We start from the raw sequence: 9662 nt of genomic DNA, 5'->3' as shown, positions 1-9662 counted from the left end.
ATTTTTCCAGTTTCCTGGGTAGTTGCTGTCCTGGGGAGGGTTGGTCTGCTTCTGCTGCTCCCTTCTATTCCTGAAGTCCCAATACTCCCCGCTGCACTAAATTCACAGGGAAGGATTTGTGCTTGGTAGTGTGTTTGGACCTGAGGGATTCCACCTTGTTCAGTGTGGAAAGCATTTTCTGTGTTCTTTTTGGTCATTTGTACATAGTTTTTGAGGAATTGTTTCTATATCCTTTTCCTGCTTAATAACTCTGTTTTTTGCTTAAATATTCTCTTGACTACCTTGTATATTTTATATATTAATTGCCTATCACATCCAGGAACACATATTTTTGCATGTACTTAATTGTGCTTTTCAGATGCAGATATTGCTGCCCCACACCTGCTTTTCTACAAAGTCCATATTTTTAGCATCCCTGCATTCAGCAGGTCTAGTGCCACTATGTTTCTAGCAAGCAAAGATGGTTGTTACTAGTGCTTAGCAATAAAGTATTTTTAAAAAAAATATATTTTATTGATTTTTTACAGAGAGGAAGGGAGAGAGATAGAGAGTTAGAAACATCGATGAGAGAGAAACATCGATCAGCTGCCTCCTACACATCTCCCACTGGGGATGTGCCCGCAACCATGCCCTTGACCGGAATCTAACCTGGGACCTTTCAGTCCGCAGGCCAACGCTCTATCCACTGAGCCAAACTGGTTTCGGCAGCAATAAATATTTTTAATGAAGTTATATTGAGTTTGGTTTTCAGACAACTCATTGCATTGTTCTTTGCCTCCAGTAAAGTATTAACATAACTTTATTATTCCCTGGGAACTCCAACTATTGTGTGAATTTCTGTCTATATCTCAATATTCTCTTTATTGTGCTGATCAGAACTGCATCCACAATCTCTCCAACCGATTCCTTTGTAGAATTTGCAAGTATTTTCTTCTGTTCTCTAGATTTCCTTTCATTTCATTTTGTTTATTGCTAATGTGCTGTGAAGAAGCTTTTTTCTTTATTCGGTGCCATCTGGACTGTTTGTTTTTTCTTTTTTGTCTGGTGGTTGTTGTCACATTCAGAAAATCCCATCCAAACAAATCTGCAAAACGTTTTCTCTAGGTTGTGCTGAGGTGTTTTACGTTTTAGCGCGCACATTTAATTCTGTCCTGCAGGTTGAGTTAAATTTTATCAGTGGTGTTTAGTATTGTTGTGTTTACATGTGAGTATTGATTTTCAGCAGCACCATTCATTGAAGAAACTATCTTTCCCTTCCTCTGTGTCTTGCAGCTTTGACAAAGATGAGTTGAAAGGATGTTTTGGTTTATTTCTGTGTTTTCTGTTCTGTTCTATTGATATATGTGTCTGTGTTTCTGCAGCAACACAGTTTGCTTGCTTTCTCTTTGTAATAAATTGAAGTCAGAAAGTATGATACCACCAGCTTTGTTCTTGCTCAAGTTTGTGTTTGCAATTTGAGTTTTTAGTTCCATACATTTCAAGATTCTCTTTTCATTTCTTCGTAAACACCATAATAATTATCCTCAGCATTGCATTAATCTGTAGACTGCATTGTGTACTATGGATATCTTCACTATATTTCTTTTTAAAAATTCTTTAATGTTTAAAGTATTACATACAGTATTACATATGTGTCTTCTTTCCCCCATTGACTACAAATGAGTGAGATGATGTGATATTTATCTTTCTCCGACTGGCTTATTTTGCTGAGAATAATGCTCTCCAGGTGCATCCATGCTGTTTCAAATGATAAGAGTTCCTTCTTTTTACAGCAGCGTAGTATTTCATCCTGTTGATGTACCACAGTTTTTTAATCCACTCATCTACCAATGGGCACTTAGGCTATTTCCAAATCTTAGGTATGGTAAATTGTGCTGCTGTGAACATAGGGGTGCATATGTCCTTTACGATTTTTGTTTCTGATTTATTGGGATATGTTGCTAGAAGTGCTATTACTGGGTGAAATGGGAATTCAATTTATAATTTTTTGTGGAAAGTCTGTACTATTTTGCACAGTGTCAGCACCAGTCTGCATCACCATCGGTCGTGCACAAGGGTTCCTTATGTCCACTTCCTCACCAGGACTTGTCGTTTGTCCATTAGTTGATGATAGGCATCCTGACATGTGTGAGATGATATCTCATTGTCGTTTTGTTTTGCGTCTCTCAGATAATTAGTGACTTTAGGCAAGTTTTCATCTGTCTCTCTGCCCACTATATGTCCACTTTCGAAAAGTGTCTATTTAAGTCTTTTGCTTATTTTTTGATTGGATCGTTTATCTTCTTTTTGTGAAGATGTATGAGTTCCTTGTAAATTTTGGAGATTAATTCCTTACCAGAGATAACATTGGAAAATATGTGCTCCTGGGCTTTCTTGTTTTTGTTGATGGTTTCATTTGCTTTGCAGGAGCTTTTTATTTTGATGTAGTGCCATTTGTTTATATTTTCTTACTTTCCATTGCCCTCAGAGCTGTATTTGTGAAGATATTGCTGGGACATATGTGTGATATTTTGCTGCCTGTGGATCCTTCTAAAATGTTCTGGTTTCTCCTCTCATGTTTAAGTCCTTTTCCCATTTTTAGTCTATTTTTGTGTGTCGTATAAGTTGGTGGTCTAGTTCCTTTTTATGCATGTATCTGTCCAATTTTCCCAACACCATTTATTGAAGGGAGTGTCTTGACTCCATGGGCTATTTCCTCCTCCTTTGTCAAATATTGAGCATAAGGGCTTGGGTCGATTTCTGTGTTCTCAGTTCTGTTGCATTCTTCTATGTGTCTGTTGTTGTGCCAGAACCAGGCATTTTTGTGCTATTGCTTGGTATCTGATCTTGTGATTCCTCCAACTTTGTTCTTCTTTCTCAAGATTGCTGTGCCTATTCGGTTGTTCTTTTTTTTTTTATTCCATATGAATTTTTGAAGAGTTTATTATAGGTCTGTGAAATATGCCCTTGGTATCGTTTAATGAGTATTGCGTTGAGTCTGTAGATTTGTTTGGGTAGTATGGACATTTTATTGATGTTGATTCTACCAATCCACGAACACGGTATATTCTTTCATTTGTTTGTATCGTCTTCTATCTCTTTTTTTCAACTTCTTGTAATTTTCTGAGTACAGGTCTTTGACCTCCTTACCTAAGTCTATTCCTAGGTATCCTAATATTTTTATTGCAGTGGTAGATAGGATTGTTTGTTTGTTTCTCTTTCTGTGAGTTGATTATTGGTGTATAAAAAAACCATAGATTTCCGGGTGTTAATTTTGTATCCTGCTATATTGCTGAATGCATTTATTGTATTTAGTAGTTTTTCATGAAGACTTTAGTGTTTTCCATGTGCAGTATTGTATCATCTGCTAATAATGACAGTTTTACTTCTTTTTCTATTTGGATGCCTTTCATTTCTTCTTCTTGTCTGATTTCTATGGCTAGCACTTCCAGTCTTAGATCGAACAGGAGTGGTGCAAGTGGGCATCCCTCTCTTGTTCCTGTTCTTAGGGAAAATGGTTTTAGTTTTTGCCCATTGAGTGTGATACTGGCTGTAGGTTTGTCACGTAAGGCTTTTATTTTGTTGAGGTATGATCCTTATAATCTCAATTTGCTGAGAGTTTTTCTCAAGAAAGGGTGTTGGATTTTGTCAAATGCCTTTTCTGCATCAATTGATATGATTGTGATTTCTGTCTCTCATTTTGTTTTTATGATGTATCATATTTATTGGTTTGCAGATATAGGACCATCCTTTCATCCCATAAATTAAATCCCACTTGGTCATGGTGTATGATCTTTCTAATGAAATGCTGGATCTGATTTGCCAGAATAATGTTGAGGATTTTAGCGTCGGTAGGGGTCACTTCGACTACAGCGGGTGAAGTGCTGTGAAGAAGACACCCCTATGGTACAGGATTTGCTTCAGTGGGGCTTTGGTGCTCAGTGAATCTGCCCTTGAGTGTGTGGCTTATGGATGTGAAGAGTTGTAAGCTGCTATGGTATGACACTGACCACTGGGTACACTGGCTCTTGGGTCTCCCAGGAGGTGTAAAGTCAGCCACTGCCTGGAGACACCCAGCTTGATCTACAGAGAGATTTGTAGATTCTCCTCTTTGTATCGGGTTTGGAAATGCCCTCATGAGGCCCAGCCTTGAATTATGGGAGGCTAGTGCTGCTGCTGCATCTTGGGCCTTTTATTGATAGGTTTGGGCCTCCCAGACCCAACTGCAACTTTTTTGACAGGATTTAGCCCAACAAGAGAAGCCATTCATATAGAAAAGGTGCTGCACATAGCTTGGGTGGGGTTTTAAATGGGATAAAGTGAGGTCTCAAGGAATCCCCAGGGTGAAGCCAACTGAAATGATTGTCAATCAGACCTGCAACCTGGGATGTCCCAACATAGGTATAATGACCTCTGCCAGCACCTCTGTCTGGGAGAAAGCCGCCCCTTAGTTCCTGCCCCGATGCCAGTCAGTGCAGTTTCTCCTCTTATATATCTTCATCCGCCCCATCCCCCCAGGACCTCCTGGTCCAGGAGGTCAGGGGAATAGGTTGCTTGTAAGTTCAGTATTCTCGTTTCCTAACATCAACCTCTCTTATGATGTTTTGGGGTTCATAGTGTCAGGTGTAACATCTTACGTTTCATTTCTTTTTTCATTCCGTTGAGGTTTTTTTCTTTTTTCTTTATTTGTTTTTGTTTTTTGCTTTAGTCTAGCTCAGGGGTGGGCAACGTTTTTGTGAGTGCGTGCCAAAACCAGCAAAATCTCTGACTCAAAATTCTACGTGCCAACCGTGATTTTTTGAGAACATGTTATGCCTACTTGATATCTCTGGTGTACGCATATGAAGAATCTTGAAGAAATAATAAAATTCATTCCAGCGACAAAAACACAGTATATGATGATGAAAAATACATTTAGTGTTTAATGTATACATGTTATGTAAAATTATTTATTTATCTAAGATGTACCTATACTGAATTTATCTCAGAAATAAAAAAATAGATATTGAGAAAAAAATTGTAAATGAAAGATTATAAGAGAGAGTTTCGCATGCCAGCATGTAACAGAGATTGCCCACCCCTGGTCTAGATCACGGTTTACCAATTTTTGTATTTGAGAAAAGTACCTGTTAGGTATTTTTTAAATTTTGTCTTATCTCCCTTTAATTGATGCTTGTTCAAATATTTCTTGTGTCATTTCTTTGCAGTCTTTCAGTTTACGTTCTTGTTTTGTTTATAGATTCCTGAGATGGAAGGATAGGTTTTTGAGATCTTATTTCATAATGCAGGCATTTTTCCCTATGAAATTTCCTCTTAGAATTGTATTTTCTGGATTTTATACATGATTTTGATAGGTTGTCTTTTTATTGACTATGTCAATAGATTGTTTTGATTTCAGTTTTGGGTTTGGCTACCTTGAAATTGTTATCTGTATATTTATTATTGCTTTCAGATAGAGAGGAAGAGAGATAGAGAGAAAGAGAGAGAGAAACATCAGAGTGAGGGAGAAACATCAATCAGCTGCCTTCTGTACACTAGCTAACTGGAAATGAAATCCACATACTGATATGTGCCTTCACTGTGAATTGAATCCTCGACCCTTTGGTACTCAGGACGATGCTCCAACCAATTGAGCCATACTGGTCAAGGCATTCTGAGGTTTTTAAACACACAAATTTCCAGGTTTTGTTGTAGAACAGGCCACTAGGGTCAATGATAGCAGAAGCATAACTCTGACCCTTGTTTTTGACTGTAGGTATCTTCAACTATATTTGTTCACTCAGTCTTTCCAATCATCCTTTCTGTACAGTTATCCTTTATTTGTGTCGGTAATACTTTTTGTCTTCATGGTACTCTTATTCCCATTTCCTATGGGGTTTTTGTTCATGGAAAGCTGTCTACTTACACTGGGAAGGGGGAAGAAGCTCATCTCTCTGATCCTGCCATCTTGCTGATGTCACTCACCTTGGTCTTTTGACTGTGATCTCATTTGTCCTTTGTTGTTCTACCACGGTATTGACCCTCCATGTTCTTTGCATCATTTATCCCAAGCAATGCCTCAAATGGGATTGAAGGGGAAGAATCATTTGTGCATCACAGAAGAAACACGACTTTATGAATGACACAGTGGACCCCAGGCGATCTTTCTTTGGGGAAGGGTCATTGGGGAGGAATTCATGACAGGCGTTTGTTACGTTCATAGCGAGAAACCCAGTGTTTTGTTACAGTTGCCCATTCCTCACACAATTATGGTTGTTTGTGCTTATTGTTGATACTTTGCCAACTATTTAGTTCTAATTATGATCATTTCTACTTAGATTCCCAGCTCACGGATAACCTTAACCTCCCTGGACTTTGTACCTCTGCCTCTTTCACAGGTCTCTCTGTACTGCAAGCCAACATTGGTCCATGCATGCAGCACTTTGGAGAGCACACGTGTTATTATATTGAAGTTGTATATCCTGTGATCTACTACAAATAATTTTTATGGCTTTGAGTAGCTTGAAATTATTCCACAGAGACTCACATGGTCAGAATGTAAAGTTCTAATGGAAGCCATTTGTGCAAGAACAATGAGTAGAGCCTTCCTCTCTTCTTTGTATCGACTCATATGCTTCAGTCCCTCTCTTGGTGAGATTTCCATTATCGACTGACTTTTGGGGCCATGTTATTTATAAAAGCAATTTCCTCACTGTCTAACTCACTCATCTTGAAAATCTTTCTATGCAATCATGCCTAGTCATGACTGTTAATCATTCATGGTGAAGATATTCTGTTTTCATAAGGTCTACATGTACCTCACCAGCATTTCCTTTTATACAGGTTGCTGCTGTGGAGCCGAGAATGTGGAGGCACTGACTGAGCAGAGCGTTTCTGTTAAAGTGTCACAGGCAAGAAATATCAAGGTAGCCTTGTCTTCCCAGAAGAGCCACCCCTGTGAGAGTTGTGGGCCTGTCTTGGGAAACATTTTCCACGTGATGGATGTGCAGGGAACGCAACACGGACAGATACTGTTGAGGTGTGGTTCATGTGCAAAACGGTTTTACTTCAGTGTAAAATTTCATCAGCAGCATGTGAGAGACATGTCTTTCATTAGAGGTGTGGACAGGATCTCACTTGCAAACAGCTGCAATTTCAATGTGACCCAGAAGCGTTTCACCTGCAGAAAAGTTGGGCAGGGTGTCCTTACCAAATCAGGAACTCTCCACCTAACGGCTCCTCAGTCCATGGACAGTCCCAATGCTATTTCAACACGTGGGATGATGTTTCAAAGGAGAGAAAATTGTTACACCAGGAAAGAATGTAAGGATGACATTAATCGCACCCACATTTTTATTCAGGAGAAGAGTGTCCATGTTGGAAGTCGATGTTTTGTGTGCTCTGAATGTGGAAAATCTTTTACAACTAACTCTCACCTTCATAATCATCAGAGAGTTCATACGGGAGAAAATCCTTATAAATGCTGTGAATGTGGAAAGTCTTTTACACATAGCATTGGTCTCCAGTATCATCAGAGAGTTCACACTGGTGAAAAGCCTTATCAATGCAGTGTCAATGCAGTGAGTGTGGAAAAACTTTTACAAATACCAGAGGTCTCCAATATCATCAGAGGGTTCACACTGGAGAAAAACCTTATCAATGCAGTGCATGTGGGAAATGTTTTATTACTAAGACCCAACTTCGTAGTCATCAGAGAGTTCACACAGGAGAAAAGCCTTATCAATGCAGTGAGTGTGGAAAAACTTTTACAAATACCAGAGGTCTCCAATATCATCAGAGGGTTCACACTGGAGAAAAACCTTATCAATGCAGTGCATGTGGGAAATGTTTTATTACTAAGACCCACCTTCGTACTCATGAGAGAGTTCATACTGGAGAAAAGCCCTATAAATGCAGTGACTGTGGAAAATCTTTTACTGCTAGGGCTACAGTACAATATCACCAGAGAATTCACACTGGAGAAGAGCCCTATAAATGCAGGGAATGTGGGAAAAGTTTTACAAGTATCAAGGGTCTCCAGTATCATCAGAAAGTTCACACTGGAGAAAAACCTTATAAATGCAGTGCATGTGGCAAATGTTTTATTACTAAGACCCACCTTCGTAGTCATCAGAAAGTTCATACTGGAGAAAAGCCCTATAAATGCCGTAAATGTGGGAAATCTTTTAACACATGCACTGATCTTTGTCCTCATCAGAGAGTTCACACTGGAGAAAAGCCTTATAAATGCTGTGAATGTGGAAAGTCATCAGAGAGTTCACACAGGAGAAAAGCCTTATCAATGCAGTGAATGTGGAAAAACTTTTACAGGTACCAGAGGTCTCCAATATCACCAGAGAGTTCACACTGGAGAAAAACCTTATAAATGCAGTGCATGTGGGAAATGTTTTATTGCTAAGACCCACCTTCATAGTCATCAGAGAGTTCATACTGGAGAAAAGCCCTATAAATGCAGTGACTGTGGAAAATCTTTTACTGCTAGGGCTACAGTACAATATCACCAGAGAATTCACACTGGAGAAGAGCCCTATAAATGCAGGGAATGTGGGAAAAGTTTTACAAGTATCAAGGGTCTCCAGTATCATCAGAAAGTTCACACTGGAGAAAAACCTTATAAATGCAGTGCATGTGGCAAATGTTTTATTACTAAGACCCACCTTCGTAGTCATCAGAAAGTTCATACTGGAGAAAAGCCCTATAAATGCCGTAAATGTGGGAAATCTTTTAACACATGCACTGATCTTTGTCCTCATCAGAGAGTTCACTCTGGAGAAAAGCCTTATAAATGCAGTAAATGTGGAAAATCTTTTAAACGTAGCAGTGGTCTCCAATTGCATCTCAGAGTGCACACTGAAGAAAGACCTTATCTCAGCAGTGAATGTGGGAAGTCTTTTATCACTAGCTCTGAACTTCATTGTCATCAGAAATATCATACTGGGGAAAATCTTTATAAATGCAGTGAATGTGGAAAGTATTTTAAAAGTCGCAGTGGTTTCCAATATCATCATCAGAGTGTTCACACAGGAGAAAAGCCTTATCAATGCAGTGATTGTGGGAAATGTTTTATTACTAAGACCCACCTTCGTATTCATCAGAGAGTTCATACTGGAGAAAAGCCTTATAAATGCAGTGCATGTGGGAAATGTTTTATTACTAAGACCCAACTTTGTATTCATCAGAGAGTTCATACTGGAGAAAAGCCTTACAAATGCAGTGAATGTGGGAAATCTTTTATCACTAAAACCGACCTTCAGAGTCATCAGCGAATTCATACAGGAGAAAAGCCTTATAAATGCAGTGAATGTGGGAAATCTTTTATCACTAAAACCTGCCTTCGTAGTCATCAACGAGTTCATACAGAAGAAAAGCCTTATAAATGCACTAAATGTGGAAAATCTTTTAAACGTAGGAGTGGTCTCCATTATCATCGCAGAGTGCACACTGCAGAAAGACCTCAGCAGTGAATGTGGGAAATCTTTTATTACTAGCTCTGAACTTCATTGTCATCAGACATTTCATACTGGGGAAAATCTTTATAAATGCAGTGAATGTGGAAAGTATTTTAAAAGTCGCAGTGGTCTCCAATATCATCATCAGAGCATTCACACAGGAGAAAAGCCTTATCAATGCAGTGAATGAGAGAAGTCTTTTTTTATTGATTTTTTTTTTTTTTTTTCAGAGAG

The 9662-nt window shown here is 38.8% G+C and overlaps 1 protein-coding gene across 1 annotated transcript in view; it reads left to right on the top strand.

The window, feature by feature from the left end:
- Window positions 1-9662, top strand: part of LOC106725258 (zinc finger protein 587-like) — a 30586-nt gene that overhangs the window by 20346 nt on the left and 578 nt on the right. Inside the window, exons 4-6 of the mRNA XM_014535753.1 lie at window positions 7078-7506; window positions 7686-8179; window positions 8236-9623. Of these exons, the coding sequence (XP_014391239.1) occupies window positions 7078-7506; window positions 7686-8179; window positions 8236-9618 (2306 nt within the window). The 3' untranslated portion in view covers window positions 9619-9623. The remainder of the gene's footprint in view (window positions 1-7077; window positions 7507-7685; window positions 8180-8235; window positions 9624-9662) is intronic.

Source organism: Myotis brandtii, unplaced genomic scaffold (genome assembly GCF_000412655.1).
Source record: "Myotis brandtii unplaced genomic scaffold, ASM41265v1 scaffold150, whole genome shotgun sequence".
Lineage (NCBI taxonomy): Eukaryota > Metazoa > Chordata > Mammalia > Chiroptera > Vespertilionidae > Myotis > Myotis brandtii.
Note: the sequence above shows the minus strand (reverse complement) of the source record. Positions and strands in the feature narration are given on the sequence as shown.